Source organism: Neofelis nebulosa, chromosome 8 (assembly GCF_028018385.1).
Source record: "Neofelis nebulosa isolate mNeoNeb1 chromosome 8, mNeoNeb1.pri, whole genome shotgun sequence".
Taxonomy (NCBI): Eukaryota; Metazoa; Chordata; class Mammalia; order Carnivora; family Felidae; genus Neofelis; species Neofelis nebulosa.
In genome coordinates, this window is record NC_080789.1 from 64113624 (window position 1) to 64139350 (window position 25727).

General features: G+C 46.5%; 1 protein-coding gene across 9 annotated transcripts in view; it reads right to left on the bottom strand.

Moving 5' to 3' along the window:
• Window positions 1-25727, bottom strand: part of SCN8A (sodium voltage-gated channel alpha subunit 8) — a 179612-nt gene that overhangs the window by 20977 nt on the left and 132908 nt on the right. For 6 of the 9 annotated variants that reach the window (XM_058742723.1, XM_058742721.1, XM_058742725.1 and 3 more), the window contains exons 14-21: window positions 21231-21469; window positions 17630-17803; window positions 15348-15704; window positions 11581-12051; window positions 10932-11049; window positions 10259-10413; window positions 7837-8010; window positions 1591-1713 (exon numbers count right to left, since the gene is read on the bottom strand). In XM_058742723.1, coding sequence (XP_058598706.1) covers window positions 1591-1713; window positions 7837-8010; window positions 10259-10413; window positions 10932-11049; window positions 11581-12051; window positions 15348-15704; window positions 17630-17803; window positions 21231-21469 — 1811 coding nt within the window. The remainder of the gene's footprint in view (window positions 1-1590; window positions 1714-7836; window positions 8011-10258; window positions 10414-10931; window positions 11050-11580; window positions 12052-15347; window positions 15705-17629; window positions 17804-21230; window positions 21470-25727) is intronic. The other 3 variants (XM_058742726.1, XM_058742728.1, XM_058742727.1) reach the window with 1 other exon arrangement.

Sequence of the window (25727 nt, forward strand, 5' to 3'; positions counted from 1 at the left end):
TTCTGAAAAAAGTGGGAAGGCAAGGGAGGAGGGGAGAGCACTGCAATCCTACGTCTGAAGACTTGGACACTTTGAACTATACTCTCTCTCCCTAAACCTGGCCTGAACATAACAAAGACCTTACTGCACACATTCTGAAATCTCTCTTATCGGTGGGAGAAAGACACTCCCAAACTCTGGTTTGTTTTTTTAAGTTAAAGTAAGTCTGTGTGGCTGTGGAACCGACCTCCCTGCGGATGCTTTCAGGCGGGCTGCAGAAAGCTTATACCCAGTAAAGCACACTGTGACTGTGCTACCGAAGAAACGCAATTTGTTGTGAGAAGCATTTGACTGAACAAACAGAATAAAACCCCCAAATCACAGCAAAATTTCCACCTTCCTGGACGACCGTGGGTGGCTCTGTGCAACGGTGGCCAGGGATCACAGATGAGGAACGCACAGATGAGGAGCACTGTCCTGGTACCTAGTTTCTCCAATTAGCCTTGCTCCCTGGGGACCACGGGAACCATTTAATTTTTATTCCTACATTTTGAGATTCCGTCATTTAAAAACACATCCTCTGGTTTGCTCTCCTGCATGTATTCAACATCTGAATCGAAACGAGTTTTCTTGGTCTCGTTAAGTATAACAGACCTCTCTGATTAGCACAGGACAACTATCACCACCAAAAGCCAGTTGCCCACTTGATTTTAGGAAGTTGACTTTTTAAGGTGTGCGTGCGTGTGCGCATGCACACGCACGCGCAGTGTTTCTGAACCAAGAGAGACAGCAAGAGGGAGCCTCGTTCCTAAGTTGGCAGGGTGACAGCACCTTGCCCCGTTGGGATTCGGGTGGAGTATCACCAAAGCAGGAATAGCAGAAATTTCAGGAGAACTAGCTGATGGTCATCTGGTGTCGTACCTGATTGTCCTTTTGACTGTGTCAGGATAGGGGACCACAGAGCGTGGACAGAGGGGTGGAGGGGGGGTTGAGGAGGAAAGCTTTGCTATCAGACAGAGGCTGCCAGTCCTTATGGGACTGGGCTGAGAACAACAAGGTGCAATAAGAGGAATCAGAATAGAAAGAAAAGCATTTCTTTTCCCAGGGCTATGCCAAATTCCGCTCCATTCCCAATTCCAGGCCTGCCGTCATGCCTTCCAGCCCCTTCTCAGATGCTTTCTCAGCGACTGCAAGGCCACAGTCCCCACCTGGCTGATGCCCCTATATGGCACTCACCCTGCCTGCAGCCTCTGCTTTTCAGTGGGTCTGTGGGTTACAATTCCCCTTCTTTGCACCTGGTGATTCTCCCTATTAAAACCAACAGCCCAGAAAGCCGCCCCGAGTGCTACAGGTAAGCCAGGCCGAATGAGAACAGCCAGCGTTAACATGTTCTGCGATGGCACGTTGTTGGGGTGGGGCCCATATTAATGTGATGAGGCAGCTTGATGCGACCCCCTCGCACAGGGCAGGTGCGGGGAGCGAGTGGAGGATCAAATCAGCAGCTGCATCACAGTTCGTGTCTGAATGATCTTCCCACCATGTGATCAGTTCTAGCATGCGTAAACAGTTTCCATCAGCATGCAGAAGGATCAGCTGCTCTTAGTTTCTTACCCTCATCCCTTCAAATCGTGATAAGGCTCTTAAGGGTCTCAAAGCTCTTAGGGTCCTAAGGGACTTTATGGCACCTAGTTCCGAGTAGCCCAGGGCATTAGCTATAAGGCTGACTAAAGAGACCTACACGGAAACAGAAGAGAAAAACAAAAAACAAAAAAGGAAACAAAACAAAACAAAGGAAAAAAAAAAAAAAGAAAAAAGAAAAGAGGTTCCAGAGTGTTAGAATAAAGCCCCTAGCACTGATTACACAGATTGGGCCCCCCCCCCGCCCCCAGGTAGAGAGAGAGGGTAACACCAGCTGCCTACTTCAACTTGGACTCAAACGACCTGAAAGGAAAGGAGGTTGAGAGGCAGAAGAAAAAACACAAGGGGAAGAGAAACTCGAGAGGAGGCAGTAGAACATACATACAGGTTGGCAAAGGGAGGAGGCTGAAGGGAGAGGGGGAATGAGGACGTTCCATTGGAAGGAGAGGAGCCTGAACAGATGACAAAAACCTTACCCTCGCCCTTTACAGCCTCTGCAGCTCCCAGAAGTTGCCATTAAATTAAGCCAGACAAACTTAATGGTACCTATGGAAAAGAATACAGATAAATACACACACTCCACACAAGCTGCCCCCGCCTCAGCTCATTCACCGCGGATTTCCAACAGGGACAAGCTCTCTTGCTGCTGGTTGGCGAGAAACCATTTGCTGGAGAACGTGACGAGTTACCACATCAACAAAGGAAACACGTCCAGTAAGCGCCACGGCTGGCTTGGCAGTTCCCGGGATGAAAAGAACCAAAGGAAGCGATTTCTAGACAGAGTTTTGGCCCCACGAGAACTCACTTAAGCAATTTTTTTCTCACTTTCAACTATAATAATCCCTCCATCTTTGAACTACAACCATGACTCCTTCGCGGCCGTGAGGACTTGGGCAGGGGGTGGGGAGGCTGGCGGTCTGAAAACTGAACCCATGCTTTTCCTTGTGATCCCCATTCTTTCTCTCCAGAACAGCTCCAAAGGAACCGGCCTCGGGTCTGTCCTTTCCAGGACAATCTTCTGCTCTCATCATTAGAAAAATGGCTGGTAGGATTCTTGGAAGAATTTAAAACATTTACGGGTGAGGAAATTGAGACCCATACACCAGTGTCACATGGGCAGTTCTGGAGCCAGGAACAGGGAGGGACCCACTCTCCTGCTTCCCAGGCCAGAGCCCCTTCCTCCACAGAGAGTTCACCCCTCCCCCTGGCAGGTAAAATGAAGTTATCTCAAGAGAGGACTGTTGGAATCTGAGTAATATGGAGTTGACTAAATTGCCAGACTGGGGAGAAGTCTGCAGGTCTCCAGGCCTGCAGTCGTGACGGTCAAATGACCTCCTGCTCTTCCAGAGACAAACTCACCGTGTTCTACCAGGGAGCTCAGAGCTGTTACCACGTGGTCCCGGAACACTGGATGCCAAGCATACTAGGGCGGCCTAGGCCTGAACTGGGAGGCCTGACCCAACCTCCCACCAAAGGAAACTACCTTTAGCTGATCAAATCCTAAAATGTCTGGCCTCTGCATTTCTTGGAACAGTCTTTCCCTTGTCCTGCACCACCCAATTCTGGGATAGGTTCAGATGTTCCCATCCATCATTCTTAAGTTCCCTCTCCTGGGAAATGGCGGTTACAGCCCTGCTCAGCCTAAATTGGTACGTGAAAGCAGAGTTAGAGGAGAAAAATGGAAACAAATGATAACTGGGTTTCGGTTGTTGATTTTTCTCTCTAGCCAAGGGCTTTCATTCTGGATCTTGGAACTGTACAGAACCCTTTTAAAAAGAATTTCTTTCTTCCTTCCTTCCTTCCTTCCTTCCTTCCTTCCTTCCTTCCTTCCTTCCTTCCTTCTTCCTTCCTTTCTTTTTTTATAATTAAGCGGCAGGACTGGCAGGAGGCAGAAGGAGGATGTCAGTGACCTAGGGAGGGAAAGGGTGAGCAGGCTCAAAGATTTGTTTTTAAAAAGGGGTGTGTTGGGGCGCCTGGGTGGCGCAGTCGGTTAAGCGTCCGACTTCAGCCAGGTCACGATCTCGCGGTCCGTGAGTTCAAGCCCCGCGTCAGGCTCTGGGCTGATGGCTCGGAGCCTGGAGCCTGTTTCTGGTTCTGTGTCTCCCTCTCTCTCTGCCCCTCCCCCGTTCATGCTATGTCTCTCTCTGTCCCAAAAATAAATAAAAAACGTTGAAAAAAAAAAATAAATAAATAAAAAATAAAAATAAAAAGGGGTGTGGCCCTTTATCTATGCACAGACTCATAATCCATCAGTGTAGGGATCTTCCCTGGAGCCCTGGGCAGTACCCAAAGCAAATCTGGGTACTATTAAAGCTTACTTCCTCACGTTCTTCGAGGGTAGATGGTTCACAGTTCAATTTCTGTCTAAAACAAGGGCCTCAAAAGCTTTATCTAGAACACAGTAGCACCAAACAATCATTTTGCCTCCATTTATCATTATCACTAAGGATCTACATGGAGGTATCTTTTGCCAATTATTGCCAGGTGCAGCCGACTCTTAACCCCAAACAATCTAAAATCACCAGATTCTTAGGCCTTAACAGGTACATCTCAAGGTGAGCTATCCCATTCCGGCCAAGTGTCCTGAGTTCAAAATACCCCTGAGTCGACCTCATCCTGAGAAACTATGCCACGTAAAGCGTGCAAAACACTGAGGTTTGAGGGGCATTGGGCCCCACACACGGCAGGAAGACCCCGGCTCTTCAAGGGGGTGGTTACTCTGATAACAAAGAGGCCTGAGGTGGGGAGAAGGATGGAGGTACAGATGCCAGTCTGGAGGTTGGCTCCAAACAGTGCTGAGATGATGTGCTGCTCAATTGATTAATCTAGCTAAGATCTCCCAAGGCAGGGTCAGCAAGGGTCCTATCTGGACTATTCCTTAGCTGCTGAGGGTGCTCTGACAATCCTTTGAGTCCCCATGTTCAACTCTCACTGGAGGTAATCAGATCATTGCTGAAAGTATACTTTGAGGAAAGAATCAAACCTGCAAAAAAGAAAGGAGTTGAGGGGAAGTCGAAATTCAGGGTGGCTGCAGGAATGGAAAAAAAGGGGACACTGGGTGACTTTTTCCAAATGATGTGGACATTTTCAAACGGAGAAGGTTTGTAATAGTCTGAATTCAGGACGAGTGGTCTCTGAAAGTTCCCATCCCTGGAACTGATATGCTGGCTAGCCTCCGGATATGATGTGGCAAATTTCCCTGGGGGAAAGATGACAAAATTCTTCTACCGGACAAGATCTCCAGTGCAGCCAAGGACCTGAGCAAAATAAAATACTATCTCTGTTTGGGAACTCACATGGCTTATAACCAAAGAGAATTAACCTTGAAAGTTGTCCGGATTATCCCTGTGATTCTAAAAAGTACTCTTAGCAGGTTTAAGGAGCGACACAGAGGAATGAGACTCCATTAGGGACACAGACATAGTGTTGAGTAACAGATTCGGACATCTAGTCATTGGGGGATGACATGGGAGGAAGAGAGTCTCTCATAGATGGTGCTAGAGTAGGACCTAAAATTTATGTCTGCTGGATGTTCTAGAATGCCACAGGCATTAGACAGCAAAAACCCTGATCGTTCCAGCTGTGCAGGTGTCCTCTGGGCCTCATTGTGCATTTCCAAGTCGAACTCAGGAGTGGCAAACAGGGCAGCCACAGTATGGACTGGGGCTGCTCCCACTCAGCACATGTGGCTTCGTGCGTGGTTATTTGTGTTTTCAGGCCTTCAGAGAGAAGTGATCATGTCTTCTGCTCTCTGTATCCTCCACAGCACCTGGCGGGAGGCTTTGCACGTTGTGTGTGCTCAATAAACGTTTGGTACTAAATGCACCGTCCTGCCCAAGAGAAGTCAGTAGGTGGGAGGGTCCTGAGAGAGCCTTGTTCTCAGAATGCTGGGTTCCCATAAGCCTGGAATGAGGCCAGAGTGGTCCTGCGAGCTGGTGTGAGCGCCTGAGAGGCGGGGGCCATGCCTGCCTGCCCCTCGTGACCCACTCCGGCTTCTGGGACAACTCTACACAGGGATTGGTATTTGGCTTACATTTGTACAGAGATGTTCTCAGGAACCGCTGTCAGGTCTCAGGGCAATGTAAGAATCCGGCAACTCCCTAAAGCTCTCAGGGCAATGTAAGAATCCGGCAACTCCCTAAAGCTGGGTAGTTTATGGACTGCTGTCAATTGGCTACATGTCTGTCCATTTCTCTGCCACCCAGTATAAAAAGTGATAAAAGTGTGCTCTGTCTCTCACTCTCTCTAAAATCAATAAATATTAAAAAAAAAAATTTTTTTTTAAAGTGGAGGGGTGTCTGGGTGGCTCAGTTGGTTGAGCGTCCGACTTTGACTCAGGTCATGATCTCGCGGTTCGTGAGTTCGAGACCCGCGTCCGGCTCTGTGCTGACAGCTCGGCGCCTGGAGCCTGCTTCCCATTCTGTGTCTCCCTCTCTCTCTGCCCCTTCCCTATTCACGCTCTGTCCCTCACTCTCTCTAAAATAAATAAACATTAAAAAAAAGAGTACTTACTAAATAAATGGTGATGTGCAGGACCATCAATGCTTTTACCAGCTTATTTGGGTTCCAGAGGAAAGCGGGACACCTGATCAATAGCCTTGGCTTCTGGGGTTGTGCACCCCAGAGAGAAGAGAATCAGTAGCTCAGGTTAGGGCAGGGGCAAGAGGTAAAGGTCGTGGTGGGGAAGATCTGTTCTAAATCACAGCTTCCTGAGGGCTATTGGAAGTGTGGTAGTGGATTATCTATCTGAATTCTTGGAAGGCCCAGAAGATGAGGGGCTTTCTAGGACTCCCACAGGTGTCCCACCTGACTCCAAGTGGTCCTGTTCTGTGGAAAGAGAGCTGGCCCGGTGTCACTTTAGTTCTCTGGGCCGTATCTCAAGCCCCTTCCTTAATTCTTAGAACCCAAGCTTTCCGTCTGTGGGGGGAAGAACCCTTCCATCGGAAGGGGTCTCATGTTGGCACCCTCCGGGGCAGTACCCGCTTGGATGCCTTCAAGGGCAGAGGGTGACTTCCTCACCTCATTTGGGCATCTTTCCAAAGGTTCGATTTCTGAAAAGGGAATGCAAATGGGAGCAGAGTGACAGCTCCTGGGAGTCCTTAACCACGCAAGCTGCAGACACCGTGTGGGAACAGGAATGCGTTTATAGAGCAGGGATCTCTGGTGCCGAGTGCTGGGCTCCTGCTTTCTGAGAGAGAGACTTCCATGCTGCTCTATTGTGGATCCCAGAGCCACTCTACAGGTAGCTTACTAGACAGCTGAGAAAACCTATATTCTAAATGTGCCAAGCCAGCCTCCAAACACTCCACTTTCTTGGCACTTAGCCCTCAGCAGGAAGTGAATTCTCCATAGGCCCTGGTCCTGAAATTCCCATTCACCCTTTCTTTCAAATGCTGATCGGCTAGAAGAAAAGAGCTTCAGTGATTACACAGAATAAGAAGCATTCATCGTGGTTAGAAGCGCCAACAAGGAACAAGGGCTGGGGAGGAGGGGGTGAGAAACAGTTACAGATGATGCAGCTCCCACCCTGAAAAACAACACAGGAGGTAATGGGCACCAAGCCTTGCAGATGATCAGAGGCCACCAAGCCTTGGAGAGGCGGTCTTGGAACCTGGAGGAAAAAAGGATTCTTTTAAGTTTGAGCACCACTGTGGAAATGGCAACGTGTGGGAAGAGGGCGGGGTATTCTGGTGTGAACTCGGTCTCTTCTGGATAGACTGACTGGTCCAGAGGAGTCTGGTACAAGCCTTGAGTTGACGGGAGCGTCCATAGGAACGGTGAGTGGGAGAGCCTGCCGAGACCCTCCCCCCGACCCCGCCGACCCGTAACCCAGCAGCACCCACCTCATCCTCGCCCCTCTCCTGGCACCGGAAAGAGGGCGTCCTGCTGGTGGGGGGCAAGAACCTTCCTGTTCCCAGCTTAACAGCAAGGGGCGCGGACACCAGTGATTCCTCCCCCCATTCCTAATCTCTGACCCTCTGAAGCCAAGCCACCAGAGCAAAGAGCTGGGTGGTTAGTCCCTGGAGCAAACGTAGGGGCTTCAGCACCCCCTCTCCCAAAGTTAAGATCTGAGTGCCCTGAAAGGAACTGTGCCCAAACCTACGGCTACATCCTGTCCGACATCTACGTCCCCAGGCAACCGTGGCCATGGGAGGGAGGAGCATCCCTGTTTTTGTTTTCCTGCTGGGAGGGGTGGGAAGTAGCAAGCAGGACACGTACAGCCACGATGAGGAAGTCCAGCCAGCACCAGGCGTTGGTGAAGAACTTGACGAAGCCGTAGGCCGTCCACTTGAGCAACATCTCCAGGATGAAGATGTAGGTGAAGACTTTGTCGGCATACTCCAGGATGGTACGGATGGTCTTTCTCTGCTCAATGTAGATGTCCTCGAAGGCCTGAAAGAGAAGCGGCAGCTGCCTGACGTGCCTGAAGGCTGCACGTGACACCGGAAGGCCCCCCACTGCCCCGGCAGCTCCTCCGCCTGAGGCTGGCCTGTCGTCATCGTCATCGCCATCGCCTTCCTGTCTCTCTCGCCCCGCTGCCCGGCCCCACGGGGCTTCTTAAAAGAAACCCCACACCCTCCCGCCGCCACCTTCTAGCCTCCCTGTCTCCCGCTAGTCCAAGCAGCCACTAGGCTACCTTCTCTCTTCAGATCTGCCCATTCCAGACACTTCACATGGACGCAGTCATCCGATATGTGGCCCTCGGTGACAGGCTTCTTACGCCACGCGCTGCAGCAGGCGTCACGACTGCAATTCTTGTCGTGGATGGAGAATACCCCATGGTGTGGCTCTATCGTGCTTGGTCTACCCTCATCACTGACGGACGCCGTGTGTCTGCTTTCTGGCTATTGTGCGTAGTGCTGCTGTGAACGTGCATGCGGTAAGTTTTTATGTGGACCTGTCTTCATTTCTCTAGGGTACAAGGCCCAGGTGTGGAACTTCCGGCTGACAGGGGACGGGAGGTGTCAGGTTTTGAGGGACTGCCAACCAGCGTTCCAGAGTGGCCGCGCCGTTCTAGGTTTCCTCGGGCGGCGTATGCGGGTTCCGGCTTCTCCGTGTCCTTGCCAATGCTCTCTCTGTCTGTATGACAAAATCTTTTCTCCTTTCAGCCCTGGATGCCGCTGATATAGGGGGAAGGTCACAGGGCTGGGAGACGCCCAGGCGAAGAAAATCTTTCTCCCTGGAGTCCCTGAACGAGGGAATTCCCTGACATGAAGGTATGATCATTCCCACGAGTGGGGTGGTGGGCTGCAGAGAGGGGGAAGAGGGAGTCCTGAAGCACGAGAGAAAGCTACAAGTGGCACAAAAGTCCCGTGTCGTGCAACGGGAGGTCCCGCTCCGGACAGTTCTGGAAGGAAGGACACAATCGGGCTGCCTGCAGATACATTTCTAACATGGAGGCACAAGGACATCAGATATTCCAGTTTCTTTCCGGGGCAGTGGGGGCAGCGGTCAGGGGCCCAAAGTCCTTTTCAGGGTCTGGGTACAAATAGACCCCGTCTGCTCTATGAAAACCTCAAAGGCTTCCATGTCAACGTCCCCCTCACCTCCCTGTGCAGAGATCCGTTCTGTCACCCAGTACACGAGAGATGTGCAAGACTGAGCTTCGTGTCACTGGAGGCTCTAGGCCCTCCCTCTGAAGTCCCACTTTAACCCCATTCTTGTCTTTTCTCAGACATTTTAGCTGTGGCTTCACTTTGCTATGTTTTTTTTTTTTTCTTCCAGTTGATTTTGAGAGAGAGAAAGAGAGGTAGGGGGAGGGGCAGAGAGAGAGAGAGGGAGAGAGAATCCCAAGCAGGCTCTGCACTGGCAGCACAGGGCCCGACGCGGGGCTCGAACTCACGAACCGTGAGATCATGACCTGAGCCGAAGTTGGACACTTAACTGACTGAGCCACCCAGGTGCCCTGTGCCTGCCTTCTTTAAAAGCACTTCAAAGTTCTATATTTTTCAGCTTTCCCTTAACTCAAAGAAGGAAAATGTGTAGCGTCTCTAAGTCCTTATTGTCCTCAAATCTACCCAACTGGGAAACGGCTCTCTCACACCTGATCCTGTCCAGATCTCCACAGTTATAATCCAGCTAAAATGAAAGCAAAGGCCAAGATAATTAGTTCCAGCAGGGGGGGGAGCCTGTGTGTGTCTCCCAGATTAATGATGAGCACTTACAGCGACGGGAATATAAATATCCTTTATACCAGAGACCTGGCTCCTTCAGGTATTTGCTAATGCCAGGGTTCTCCAGATCCAGCTGGGTGTGAGGGAAGACGGGTGACTGGAAAGTCAAGAACAAGATAGTTGGGGTGTAAGGTGAAAAGGGGAAGTTCATTTTAGGAAGCCGCTCAGAACGGGGCAAACGAAGCAGTGAAGGTCCTTGGCAGTTTGTGCTCTCATCCTGATAGAGAGGGGGTCTTAGATGTGAGAGGGATCGTGCGGAGTGTAAAGAAATGCAGACGTGGACAAGTGAACTCTAATCCCAACGGCTCAAAACACCAGCCCAAAGCACTCTGGCAGACCCTTATCCTTGGGGCCGCAGTTGTCGGTGCTCCCAGAGGAATGGGGCCTGGGCCCCCTCCGGTCTGGTCCGCTAATCCCTACGAAGCCTTCCCCAGCCCGTCCTTCCCTGCCTTCTCCCCTGGACTCACCAGGGCGCCACTGCTGAGCAGAATCATGAAGATGATGAAGGTCTCAAACCAGTTGTGCTCCACAATGAGAAAGCAGGTTTTCCGCAGGATCCACCAAGACTTGCCCAGCCCCTCTTCGATGTTGACCTGGCAGCATTTGAATCGTTGGACGCAACCTGGCACCAGCGGGAGAGGTGGGTCAGACCGTGGGAGCGAGCCCCGCCCAGACCTGCCCCCTGCTCGGTCTCCCAGGCCCCTACCACACAGCTGGGAGTACTGGGGCTGAACCAGAATGTCTGATTCAGACATGGAGGGTGGCAGGGCTGGAGCTATGCTGCAAGGCTAGCAGGGCAGGGCCCTCTGGAGTTGGGAAGATGTCCTATAAAGAAGCAGTGAGAAGGAGGAGAAAAGGGGAATCAGGAGGCACGCACAGCCGTGACGGAACATACCTTTCTAATGGAAGTTTTTGGGCTGGTGCCGAGAGAAAATGGACAATTCAGTGCTTGAGAACAGAGACTTGAGAATAGGTAAGAATCAAGGGAAACAATCTCAACCTCCCTCAAGATGATGAAGTGGGGAACAAAGTTCTTGAAAATGGCCAGAGTCCCCACCCTTACCCAACCACTGACCCTGGCAGAAATCTGGGACCAGCACGAAGTGCCACATGCCCACCGCTGCCCTTGCCCCCTTTCACCTTCTGTGAAGCAGGCGTCTGGATCCAAGTATTCCTCGGGCTGTTCCACTGGGACTTCTTCTACTTCAGGTTTGATATCGATGGTGCTTCCTTCAGAGGAGCTAGTATCATCCAGTTTCTAGATTTGCAAAGGAAAGAGAGCTGGAGAACGCTGCAGCGATGCTTCCACTCCACACTGACTGCTCCAGACTGAACCAGCTGGAATTCTTCCCAATTCTTACTACAGACTCTGCATCATCCCGCTCACGGGGGGCACACAATTACCAGATGGCCCTCAAAACTTCTGTCAGGATTGGGTAGAACATTAAAGCCGCTCACAAATTACAGTGATCTGCCCTCAACAAAATGTGACTATTGGTTGGTCTCAGTGCTACAGCTCAGATTAATGGCAGGGACGTCCTCCAGGGTTTGCTCCAGCCACTGACCGAGATGATCCAGCAGCAATGGAGACAGATCTAGGAGCACCTCAGGGACCTAGGTCACTTAGGGAAGGCCTAGAATGACAATGGGCATTAGGGTTGGTTCTCAAACCTACTTGGCCATTCCACAATCTCTCTCCCAAGCCCACATCCGAACCAGTCCTGGGAGCTGACAGAACCCTGCTGGTTCTCACACGGAGTCAAGGTTGGGTTTTAGGCTGGGACCTTACATCTTTGCTGCCTTCAGGATCGGACTCGCTGCTCACATCCTCTGTGTTGAGGTTCTCAAAATCAGACTCGCCCACAGCAATGGGCACCCGCACGGTCAAGTTGGGATTGTTGATGAAGGACATGTGGTCCTCGTCAATGATATACTTCTCCACGCTGCTGCCAATGCCACTGGTTGTGCCATTGCCATTCTTCTGGAAGTCACCATTCCGGTGGATGTCTGCACCGGTGTGGTTGGCGATGCAGTTGGCCTTCTTTTCATACAGCTCGTCCAGGGGCTTCACTTCATCGGCCTCACGCTGCTTAAAGTGGGCCTGCATGAAGGCGTGCACTTTGAGTTTGGCCCAAGCCACCCCCTTCTTGATCCGGATTACTGAGATCTGTAGGTTGTTCATTTCCCCGTCGTCGTCTGTGGCTGCCAGATTGTCTGCGCTGAAGGAGCTCAGGAGCAAGGCCAGAAACAGGTTCAGCACCTGTACCAGTGGCATTAGGGAAAAGGAGAGTGAATGCAGACGGTATTAGGTAAAGTTATCTACTAGACTAGGATTACAGACTGGAAGCCCACAGACTCATGTGACAGGCACAAAGAGTTTCTGTTGTGTTCGGTTTGACCCACTTAGTGTTTTAAGCGCTCATGTCAACTAAGTGGGCATTTAAAAAAGTTCTTTTACTGAAGTGTAATTAACATAGTATTATATTAGTTGCAGGTGTACTATTCAACAATTCTACACGTTACTCAGTGCTCATCACAATAAGCGTACTCTCAATCCTCTTTATTTCACCCATTCCCCCCACCTCCCCGCCGGCAACAGTTGTCTATATTTAAGAGCCTGTTGTGTTTTCTCTTCTGTTCATGTGTTTTGTCTCTTAAATTCCACCTATGAGTGAAATTAAATGGTATTTATCTTTCTCTGACTTGTTTCGTTTAGCATAATCCTCTCTGGCTCCATCCATGTTGTTGCAAATGGCAAGATTTCATTCTCTTTTTACGGCTGAGTAATATTCCATTGTGTACAAATACGACACCTTTATCCATTCATCTATGGATGGATACTTGGGTTATTTCTGTATCTTGACTATTGTAAATAATGCTGCAATAAACATAGGGGTGAAGGTTTCTTTTCTAATTAGTGTTTTTGTTTTCTTTGGGTAAATACCCAGCAGTTGAATTACTGGATCATATGATAGATCTATTTTTAATTTTTTGAGGACCCTCCATACTCTTTTCCACCAAGTGGGCAGTTTGTTTCGTTTTGATTGTAATGCAAGTTGAGCACCTCTTCTCTTGGTTCTTTTATAGTTTTACATACATACCTATGTACCCCCAAATATAAGACTTTTCTTATAATCAGAAAAAGCAAAAGCTGTACCCATTTTGGAAGAAAATTCCCCCAAACAGAAGAAAAAAAATGGACATGGCTTATTGGGAGGGTCAAGGAGGGCACAGATGCTATGTATTCACCTGCAGAACCCACATTAGAAAAACAGCTAGGTTTGGAGAGCCTAGCTTAGTTTCCTAACATTTATCAAAATAAAATACTTTAATAAGACAGTGATGGTGACTTTTGCATTCTGTTGGATATCTAAGTGTCCAGCCCTCAGATGCAAGCTTTTATTTATGTTTGAATATCCTATTTTACCACACTGGATATTAAGATTAATTAATTAATTTTTATTAAGACTTACTTTAAATATTGGGAGAGGTGTTCACTTCTTGATTTAGACTTGGCCCTTACTTTGTCATACTTCTGAAGAAGAGTAAGGCATACATTTTAGGTGGAGATGACAATACGTGTAGAGTGGGAGGGATGGAAACAATAAATTAATTATATGTATGCAAATTATTTGGGCCATTTGTAGAATTACAAAGGAATATGGTTGGTAAAATGGGGGTGATTTGGAGGGGGCTTTGAAGGCCAGCCTGAGGGATCTGAATTTTATTTAACTGGATCCCCTACTGGTCTTTGAGTAAAGGAATAAAAATGACAGAAATCTGAGCAAACCATTCCTACCAGCAACACACGGGAGTGGGGGTGGGGACGGACCAGGCGTTAGAGTGTCACTTGTATGAGTTAATAACGGTCTGGATTAGGCTATCGTAATCTCAAACCTTAGCAGGCATCAAAATCTCCTGGGGTGGGATGCATGAAAAAATACATATTTCCTTTCCTTGGCCTCACCTGAAAGATTCTGATTCAGGAGATCTGGTGTAGGGCCTGGGACTCAAGTGTTTTTTAATGAGTGAAACCTGGGTGTCTGTGATCTTCAGACTTTTAGAAATATTGAACGGGTTACAGGAATGGAATGGAAAGGATCGGTCAGATCTTGGAAATACCAGGAAGAGAGATGTATGAAAGGCATCAGATAATTACTGGGAAGGGAGGGAAGAGAGTCAGAAGAGGCTTACAGTTATAGATTCCTAGAGACTAGGTGGGCAGAAGGCCTGAGCAAAGGGGAACCTGGAAAGGTGTCATCAGAAGCGGAAATAATACTGGATTTGGTCATGTGCTCAGGTATCTGTAGAGAGTCACGGGGAGATGGTGTTGAGACAACTGAGAATAGGAGGAGGGAGAAAGGGCAGCGAGGTCAGCACTGACAAATGTGGATTCCACTATGTACCAGGAGGCAACAGCTGAGATCACTGAAGGAGTGGGAAGGCCAGAGGGAGCAGGACTGAGGGAAAGGTGGTCGGGAGTGAGGAAAGGGAGGGATTACAGACACACCATGGTGTCTGCTGTCACATGTCATAGGAGGGAATAGGGTGGCACGGCCGGATCAGAGGCTGCTGAGCGGGAAGCCTCTATTGGCACGCTTCTCTGTGGCACAAGAAGGGAGAGCTGCTCTGGATGAGCCGATGGGGGATCATCCGGGTCTGCCTTCTTTCGGTCCCTCTCGCTCTACACTTGCGAGTGGGATTGGGCCTGATCTGCAAGATCAGTACTTCTTAAACTTTAGTGAGCAGGTGAATCACCTGGGGAAATCACTTGTTAGAAATGCAGATTCTGATTCAGTAGTTCTGGGGTGGGGCCTAAGCGTCTGCATTTCTAACATACTCTAAAGTGATCTCACTGCGGTTAGTCCTCAGATCATTCTTGGAGAAAGATGGTGTCAAAAATCTCTGTTGGTGAATATTCTATATACAGAGGCAAAAGACAGCAGACAGATCAGAATAAGGCAAAAACGTGACTTGCCATTTATACAAGTGAGATAAAACCCTCAGTTGTTTTAGATCAGTGGTTCACAGGGGAGGGTAATTTTGCCTCCAAGGAGACAGCTGGCAATGTCTGGAGACATTTTTGGTTGTCACCGCTTAGGCTGTGGGGCGCTACGGGCCGGTGGAAGGTAGGGGTCAGGGATGCTGTTAAACTTCGACAATCTATGGGACAATCCCACAACAAAGAATGATCTAACCCAAAGTGTCAACAATGTCAAGCTGAGAAATTCTAATTTAAGTGAGGGAAACTTTTGTAGTAGAAAGAGCAAAGACTTTGTAGTCTAGGATCTAATATAAGCCCTGACATTTACCAGTTGTGTGACTTTGGAAAAGTCACTTAACTTTGCAGAGTATGGTTTCCACAACTATGAAAAAGGGTTGACAGGTTGTGGGGCTTATGACTCAGGAGCAGTCTCCTTTCCTTCATTTGCACCTTAGGGTTCTTGGGCCAAGAAAGAATAAAAACTAGCACAGATATGGAATGTAGTAGGACCAAGCCCACTGGCGTAAGACGCTCGGGGCAAAAAACGAAAAATTCTACAAGTTAGTACTAACCACCAAGTTGCCAATAACCATGACCATCATGAAGACAATCAGGCACATGGCCTGGCCTGCCACTTCCATGCAGTCCCACATGGTCTCGATCCACTCCCCGCACAACACTCGAAAGACAATGAGGAAGGAATGGAAAAAGTCATTCATGTGCCAGCGAGGGAGCTGACAGTCCTGGTTGATCTTGCAGACACACTCTTTGTAGCTCTTTCCAAACAGTTGCATCCCCACCACGGCAAAGATGAAGACAATGATGGCCAGCACCAGGGTCAGGTTGCCCAGGGCACCCACTGAATTTCCAATGATCTTGATCAGCATGTTCAGGGTGGGCCAGGATTTGGCCAGTTTGAACACTCGGAGCTAAGGGGGAAAGAACCCAAACAAAAATCAGATGATACTGCATCCATTTTCTTACCACATGGCTAAAATAAGAACATATAATGTCAGTAAGATCAGCTTCAATTTATTGAGCACCCTTGGGAAGTTCCCAGGACTCTCTACCTGTTTTAGACTACAGTGGGAGAACATGAGGCATAGATGGGGAAAATGGACAAACTTCAGAGTAAGTGAAAGATTTAGAACTAGGAACCAAGATTACTGCCTCTAGCCCCCTGTATTGGTCCCTGGGTCAGTCCACTTTTTAAAAACCCATTCATGAACATATCCTTTTCCTACTGATTTTGCCTTGACTTCTCAAGGAACATATCAAGGACAATGTGATTTTTAGTGAAGCAAAAGATCAAAATAGTAGGCACAGTGGAAATAAGTCATCTGTCTCTTCTTAAAAAACATGTATTTAAAAATTCTAAAATCTCTCTTTTTGTCTGCCAAAAAATAACAAATAACCAATGGCTGATATGAAACTTGGTGATATACTTGGAATAATTTGGAGGAAAAGCACAACATCCGAGTAGGGGCAGTTCCACATATATCAAACATCTTATGAGAACGGACTCTAATGATATTAATTCAGAGGACAGAACTTCTGTTATCTGCAATCATGAAGTTTCTGTGTTTTATAAGGAATGATTTACAAGTCTTAGCTAATAGTCTGAGAAGTATAATGAAGAAAGGCCATGAATGAAATGATAATAATGAGATCATTTTCAGACATCATGAGTTAATGACTAACACATGAGATAAGAGGAATTCTGGTAGAAGGCAACTGTGCTGATTGGAACATTTTTTTTCCTTTCAAAGCTTGAGTCTTATCTGAGAGCTCAAGAGCCACCAGGTGTTTCTCCGTGTGACTATCTGGGTCATTCACATTTTTTCCCTTTCTGACTGGCTTTTTAATTATTAGGAATATTAGTGCTAAGGTGGCTTCTCTTATTCCTTCATCTCATATTCCAGATAATAAGAACTATTTTCAAATAGTCTACTGTGGGCTGGATCCTAACCACAGACTAGTAAGCAGAGGTTCCAGAAACCGGGCAGATGCTATGTGTGACCTGGACTGAGTGAGACCTCTGTTTTGTAAATAGTTCCATTTTATTCCAATCTTCCTTCTTAAATATGCTGAGTATCCTGATGAAAAAACCTGAAATCCTTTCAGTTACAGGTGCTTAGGTAATTTTTTCCAATGGGAAGAGAAAAACCTAAGCCCCCCAGTTCTGATGCTTTGTTTGAGTGGGATACCCTCAAAGTAACTCAGCTTCTTAAGGGACTTAATCAGGACATCACTTATGCCTATGTTTATGGGAAGCTCTTTCGAGGACATCATTAACTATTCTGTCAGAGTCATTTTAATAATTTTAACATTAACTTCTTCAAATATATTACAGAATCTTTCTCAGCTAGTGTTAAGGAAAAAACGTGAATGTTCAACCATTAATTTCAATATAGTTTTAAAAATTATTTCATTCTCATTTTCTGGAAGGGGTCACCATGATAGAAGAAATGAGACACATCTTTGAACAAGGAGAAATCCTTGCCATTTCGGGGAGAGTTCAGACGAAGAAACAGATTTATTACCAAATCCAACTTAGACCTCAGAATAGTCCTTGAGAGTCTTTCTTTTTCATCTGTCAGATTAACCATTATTTTCTGAGGAACTTCATAAAGTGGATTTCTGTTTGTTAATTGAAATTAAAAACTAACTTCTATATTAGGCGTTTAGCAGAAAATTTTTCAAGATTTTAGTATCTAAGCCAATAAATCGCCAACTGGAATTGTGAGTGGAATATAGCTAAGGATTCTTTTAATCATCAGACTAACTTGTGCAAAATTTTTTTAGTAGGTACAAGACAGGAAATGTAAAAAGAAGTTGGAGAAACATGGAATACCAATCGGAAAGATCGCAGCACCGAGAGCCCCTCCACGTCTGCTAGACTCAGTTCCATTAAACTGAGGGACACAATAAATCCGTCAAAAATGTTCCAACCTTCTTGGAAATAATAGTAGGGATCCATGGCTATGAGCTTCAGGAACATTTCCGCTGTGAAAATTCCAGTGAAAACCTAAAGAGGAGGAAGGCAGGGGGTAAGAAAAAGAAATAATAGAAAGAGAATGCCTTTATCATTATCTTTGAATACATGTCCAAGAAGCCTAAAGACCCAGCCTTGCTAAATTGTGCATCTGAGGACACCAATCCTTCAATGTCCCAGGGCTATACCACATGATAAAGGATAGTCTTGTCTCCCTCGTGAATCAAGCACTCAGTCCCAATGTTTACATCGTCATTGCCAGAACCACCCAAATTACACTGTACAAGAATGCATTTAAAAAACGATTTTAAGCAGGGGTGTCTGGGTGGCTCAGTCAGTTAAGGGTCCAACTTCAGCACAGGTCACGATCTCACAGTTTGTGAGTTCAAGCCCCGCATCGGGCTCTGTGCCGACAGCTCGGAGCCTGGAGCCTGCTTCAGATTCTGTGTCTCCCTCTCTTTCTGTCCCTCTCCCGCTTGCACTCTGTCTCACTCTGTCTCTCTGTCTCTCTGTCTCTCTGTCTCTCTCTCTCTCTCAAAAATAAGTAAACATTAAAAAAACAAAATGATTTTAAGTAATAGGAATACCACATAGGGGACTCCTTCTAAAGGGTCAGCAGTCATTTTGAATGTTTGTGCTTGGGACATTTGCCTTAAAAAAAATCATTAATTGAGATATAATTATATTAAAAAATACAGTATCCCTGATTTGATATTATGTGTCTTATCAAACTTAGACACATGCTGCAGGGTTTCTTATTTTAAATTGTAAAAGCAGCAGAACATTGTCACAAGTGTGCAAAATACAGGAAAAAACTAGAGTCTCCATCTTGTACACAACTATCAGTTTTATGTATTCCCTTTCTGGTGTTTTTTTTTTTTTTTTTTTTTCCCCAATGTGTGTATATTTTGACAGAATTGCAAAATCATAGAGTACATAATACCTTGGGTCTTGTTTTTCACTTACCACAACTCAGTCCATGTTGCTACGAAGTTGCATAAAATTCTATTGGGTGAATGTATCCTCAAGGAATATATATATCCTTGCTGGACAGTTTCATGCTTCCTTTTGATTTTTTAAATGTGATAATCAATGACGTAATAACTGTTTGGATTGAGAGCTTACTGGGTATGAGAACGACTTGTTCCCTGAGTTACCTGACTCCCACTTTTCTACCCTTCAGAGCACCCTGTGTTTCCCAGTGCCTTCGGCCTCCCACAGGACTTAATAACATCACACGTGGTAAGAAAGTAAAATCCCATGAATGCCAGTCTCGACAAGAGCTGTACCCTCATTCTAAGCTAACCATGTACACCCCACTCTTACTGAATATTATGATTTTAGAGGAGGACTTTAACGTAATGGGTTTTAAACTCGTAATAAATTAGTCCTTGCAACTACCTGGTTACCAATTTTACAAACGAAGGAGTTTAAGGAAAACTTTGAAGATGTAGTCTGAAGACAGAATTGAAAATAGTGAAAAATACTTAGATTACAGATGCTGTTGGGAAAGAGACTCAATGAATGTATAGCAATAGCAAAACAGAATGGCGTGATAGAAATCAAAATGGATGCATGGCCTGCAAGGTTTTACGTCCCTGTACTTTTCCATGGTTCCCCACTTTTCTAAATTGAAGATGCGGTATTCTAAAACTGAAAGAGAATCTTCCCTGAAGAGATCCAGCGAAGCAAAAATCAAAGTTCACAGTGCGCACTAAGTATCTACAGAGGGAACATCACTCTAAGTGAGGGCAGCTAATCGATCCCTGACATACATTTTACCCTTGGCATAAACCCATGGAAGGTTTCTCTACATAGAAATGGCAGCCTGCTTCACACGCTAAATAGAGACTGAATTCACCACTGGTTCTGGTGAACACACGGGAAATGCTCCACAGTAAGCACTGGCTAACTGACCATGGAATATTTATACTGTGGGAACTCTGGTTCCTAAGAGAAAATCAACAATGACACATTGCTGCCTTTCAATGGGATGAATGGCATCCAGAGGCCTGGGGGAAATGCCCATGACAGAGGTCGGCAAGCATGTTATTTCAACCTAGTGTACTGCCAATATTTGGGGTTTGAGTAAAAATAAATTGTAACTGTTTGACGTATGAAGAATTACTTTTTTTTATTTTTTAAATTTTATTTGCTTTTATTATTTATTTTGAGAGAGAGAGGGAGAGAGAGAGAGGAGAGAGACAGGCAGGGAGGGAGCATGAGCAGGGGAGGGACAGAGAGAGAGAGAGGGAAAGAGAGAGAATCCTAAGCAGGCTCTACGCCCAGTGCAGAGCCTGATGCAAGGATCCCTAACTCAGACATGCAGAGTAGAAAGACCACAGAATTATCTTGGATGTGTACCAGGGAACATGATGGGCTGCAAGGACTAACCAGATAAAGGGTCTCTTTTGTCACATGTGTTTTCATAATCAGAACTCAAAATGATTTTATAACACTTTAATAGCTTATTTGGACTTAATGTAAAAACTGTGTGTGTGTGTGTGTGTGTGTGTGTGTGTGAGAGAGAGAGAGAGAGAGAGAGAGAGAGAGAGAGAGAGAGAGAGACAGACATCAGGCAGAGATCGTACTCAAGTTAAATGGCAACAATTAGATTTGACTTGCTTGTGGTGAAACTCCTAAGGAATAATGAAGCCCAGGAGATCTAGAGGATCCTTTCCAACTAATTCTTTCCCACCTATCAAAATTCAATCAACTCCTGATTTTTGGACTACAGAAATAAAACAGACAATCCCCAAATCACAACTATTTGACTTTAGAATACACTGTGTCACCTATTAAAAAACAAAAAACAACCAACTCATTCTTATCTTCTAAATAATGTAATAAGTTAAATATATGACTTAAGCTAACATGAAAGTAAATCTGGCACAGATCAACTAACGGTAGAAACTGGACTAGAGCCCAGAAGTTGGGCAGGAGGGGAAAACCAGCCTGGAATTAAAAGTTTCCCCGAGATGGGCCCCATATGGGTAATTAAGGTATGACAGTGCAGGCAAATTTATAGTTACGTTTAATGCACCAAAAGAGCTCCCCTATATTTTGTGGCGCCTGCTACTGAAGGTGAAAGGGAAAGTGGTGTGCTGGAACACTGCAGGCAGCAATGTGAGAAAGGGAATGAGAAAAAAACTCCCCAAGTCCTTGGCTCAGGTTGCCAAAACCAACCCACTGCACCATGCCTCCCATTCTGTCACCATGCCTGGGTTTCTGCCAACAGCTCCTAAATGACGTCTTGAAAGTTCTGCAGAAAGAGGAAACAGCCACGGGATCACAACAGTGAGCAGAAGTGGCTGGGGCTGCGCCATATGTGGAAGCATTTGTCTTCCAATTAACTATTACTTTCTTTTCAACTAAGCTCCAGCTTCCAGTATCAGAAAAAGATGTCCTACAGGCAAAACATGTTCAGATCATAAAACCAGGAGAGAATGTTCCATCTTACCAGGTTTCCTACAGCCAAGACGTGTTCAAATTGCGGTGTCATAGGATGATGCTCCATTGCCATAAACAGGGTATTCAGGACAATGCAGATGGTGATGGCCAAGTCCACAAAAGGGTCCATAACGATCAAGTTCACAATCTCTTTCAGTTTTATCCAGTAGGGGTGGCACTCCCAGATGAGGAAAGTATTGGCGAATTTATACCAGCACGGTGGGCACTTTCTCTGAGACTCTTCCAGTTCTGTAGTGAGTAAAGAACAAAGGTGGCCCTCGATCACAGTGAGAAAACAAAGAGGGTTTCAAAGAGCCACTACTCCTCCTCACTGACTCATTAAGGTAATCGCTGCTTTGAACCACGAGAAGAAAGATGGTTTGAGTGCTGACTGTCCTAACTGTGCGGTCCTCCCGCTTCCATTTCATTTCTCTTGAAGGCAAAGAGGAGGCATGGGAAATACCAGGTCATTTCGTTGTTAACAACATCTAGCTGTAAATTAGAGTGTGATCCATCCATTTGGGGAGCACAGCATTCTGGTTAGGGGCTTGGCCTTTGGAGTCTGACTCCCTGGTCCAACTGGCTTCAACACTCACAACGTGTGATGTCAGGCAAGTTACCGATTCCTGTTCTTCTGTTGCCTCATCTGAAATGACACTTACTATACAGGCTATAGGACGACACGAGTCCTGTAATCCTCATCCACTGACTGCATGAGTTGATGGACATAAAGCAGGCAGCACAGTGCCTGGCACAAGGCAAGTCCTCAATAAATGGCAGGTATTACACTATACGTCATATCACTAAATTATTACCAGAGAAGCAATCAAAAGCATAGACTCTGAAAGCAGACATACCTGGGTGCAAATACCAGCTCAGACACTGCTAACTGTGGGAACCTGAGTACATTACTTCAATCTGCTGAATTAAATGAGCTAAGATATATATAAAGTGCCTTGGAACACCCTGGCATACAGTGAGAAGCATTTGCTATTATTATTATCTTTGCAGCAGAAAAGAAGCAGCACTGGCCGCCGGGCTACTATGTGCAGTGTGTCTCTTACGTTCCCACAGAAGCTCAAGTCAATGAGTTCACAATTCACGACCGAGTTGGGCATGGGAGTCCCACTCCTTTCCCCGCTTCCCTCCCTTCCTCTCTCTCGTCCCCCCTCTCTTCTTTTCTCCTTCTCGCTGGCCCTTTTGTCCTTTCTCACCCTCATCATTCCCTTCTCTGTTTTCGTCCTTCCTTCCTCCATCTCTTTCCCCTTTCCTTTTTCTTGTCTTCTTTCTCTTTTAGAAACAGAACTGGTTGGTCTCAAACAAGATCTTATGTGGCCCCCAATATATGACACAGATAAACCAGGAACTCCTCTAGTTGAAGCTCAGCCCGATGGACTTCTTCCTTCCCTGAGGCACTTCCCCAGGATCCTGGGACTCTGATAGACACGGACGGAATATCACCGGACCAAGATGACCTCTAGGGTCATCACAAAATGAAGATGAAAAAGGACCATTAGACATAAAGGCAGAGAGCCATTCAGCTGGCAGCCACAACATTCTAGGCAGGAGGTCCTGGGTAACAAAGCCCTCCTCAAGTTAAGTAGGAATTAGAACAGCTTGGATTACAATCGCCCAAGGACCTTGATCTAGGAGGATGTTCTTTAAGAGACGTAGTTTTGAAAACCCATCAGCATGATAATCCTTAGAGGCCAGGTCTTGGTTCCACGGGTTGGATATAACCGCATCCATCCCACACCCCAATGCAATTCTGCTGACAAAATCAAATCACTCAGGGAATGAATAAAAGTTTCCCAACATTTCACCAAGAACAAGATGGCTGCCTGAAATTAGTCTACTTTCCCTTTTGCCAACCAGCTGGATGGTACCCATGGTGATGGCTTTATTTCAGATGGGGTGCTTGGGTTGGGTTTTTGATTGGCTCCCTGGTTGCTAAGAAAATGGTTGCCTTGGTTTTTCAGATTTAAGGGCCACAGTAAGCGCCACGTGGGAGTCTGCGTGGGAAAGGAAGTCTGTGAAGAAAATTTGCTTTGGCTTCTTCCTCATAGAACTCCCTCCCTTCCCAAGGTAAATTTAGTTTTCTAACCAAAAAAAGAAAATGAAAAGGTTCTCTTATTTCCATAAATTCTTATAGGACATATTTGGAAATTTGGTTCCGTTCCTTTTTTTAATCTCCTCCCTTCTCCAAATGTCTGCTGTTCACTGGCACGTGGAGGTTGAGGCAGCGACTGTTCACGTTTCTGACAGGAGATACAATTGTACTGTTGTAGAGTGCACTAGGCTCCCAGTCTTTGCCAGATACTGAAGAGGGGTTTCCCTACCCTACGGGGCACGAAGGAGATTCCTACAGGGATACTAGGGATCACATCCACATTGTCTCAGGTAAGATCTCAGGATGATCTTTTCCGTTCCACAAACAGTAATACAACGTGGAACTTTACGAGCTAGAAAAGATCAATTAGGTGAACGTAAAGGTTTAGAGAGTGATGCGCAACCTTGTAAACTGTTACTGGCCCCACGTGCCCGACACGGCTACGTGTCTCGCTGCCGACAGCGAGAGGGCCTCGCAATTCCACCAAGATGGTGGGGTTAGCAGACTGTGAGGTTTCTGAAGGCAGGGCTTCTCTCAGTCCAATTCAACAATGTTTCAGCACCTACAGCGTACGAGGCACTGGGAATTTGCTGGTGAACAAGAGTCCCCGTCCTCACAGAGCTTACAGCCACACCAGGAAAGGCGGATAGCAAATAAGCAATCGTATGGATGCTGCCTGTCAGTTGAACAAAAGAGTGAATCAACGAATCATGGCAGCAACAGCTATGGCCAGTTGCCTCTATAAGGAGTTTCTGAACCTGTTTTACCTGAGAACCAAGAATGCCAACTATCATCACGTCTTCATTCTTACTTCGCCAACGGTCTCCCCGCCTCCCACAGCCTCGCTGCTTTGAGAAGTGAGACCGTACTGCTCTCTGCCCACACCCTACCCCCAGTCCTCTGAAATATCCCCAAGCTGATGGCTCTGCTGACTGTGAATTCTGCTGACTTTACTGGATCCGCGTGAGCATGTCTGCCAATGGGCTAGGTGTGACACACAGCAGGCAGGATTTTCTCATTATTTACATGATTCTGGAATGCTCCACTGTGGTTTCTAAGCCATCGGTAGGTAGAAGCCTGCTTCTTTGGTTTGGTAATCCAAAAATTAAAATAATGTCAGAGTTTCTGAACTGAAGGCCTGAGAAGCAGGAATAATTATTCATTCAACGCTGGCTTTTAATGTTGTAGCAATCATTAAACACAGAGGGGCCAGCGGTGAAATAGGAATGGAGTTTCTTAATGCCCTTCAACTCACTCTCAAATTCTTCAGTTCCAGCCATTCATTGTTCTTTGCTTATAGCGGTTCTGTCTCCTCGGCTTTAACAAAGCGAGTTGAATACTAGGGGAGGGGACAGTGGAATGTCTGAGCAGTGAAAGGCTATGTGAGCATTAGGACTTAGAAAAGGGAGAAAAAGCTGGGACGGCTTCCTACTCAGGAACACAACTATGACTGTCTCTCTCCCCTGAGCTACCCCTGCGTCTATTTTTTTATCATGTGTGTGCTGGTGGGTGGAGGGTGGAGAATGAGTATAGCAGAACAGGAAGGGAAGGAAGAGCACAGGGAGAAGAGGAAGAAAAAGGAGAAGAAAAAGGCAGAGCTACCACTCCAGTGTTTCTATCCAACTCCGTAGAGGAAGGGAAGCACCAAGGCCTCTGACAGGAAGCCCGCAGCACCGACCAAGCACAGCAAGGTTCAGCCCCACAAACATTTCTTGAGCATTGACCTTGACTAGACCCTGCGCTAGGCCACTGTAGTAATCAACTACAGAATTGTTGCTCTACACCAACAGTTTTGCTGTTCTGACGTCTTTGCCAGTAATAAAATATGCCTGTTGGAGGGGGTTCATTTGTCTTTCTCAACTTCCACAGATTCCCAGAGAAATCCCATTCTTGTCTCCAAGTGAAGAATAAAATTAGCCAAGGTTCTTAAGCTAGTGTTTCTTAGATTGGAATTTTTTTTAATTTTATTTACTAATTTTGAGAGAGAGAGAGAGAGAGAGAGAGAGAGAGAGAGAGGGAGGGGGAGGGAGGGAGGGAGGGAGAGAGAGAGATTCCCAAGCAGGCTCCATGCTGTCAGTGCAGAGCCTGACATGGGGCTTGATCTCGTGAAGTGTGAAATCATGACTTGAGCTGAAATCAAGAGTCAGACACTTAACAGACTGAGCCACCCGGGAGGAGCCCCTTAGCTTGCAATTCTTATGCTCTGCAGTTATTTACCTATAATCTCAAAGTATAAACCACAAAGTTTAAAGATGCTCTCTCAGACAATGACCTCAATGAGAATTAAAGAAAACAGACATAAATGAAGTGTGGAGGCAGCTGGTAATAGTCAATTCAATACTCTTTTTGGCTTGATACAGTCTCAAGATTAGTCTAGGTATAGTCTAACTCCTTGCT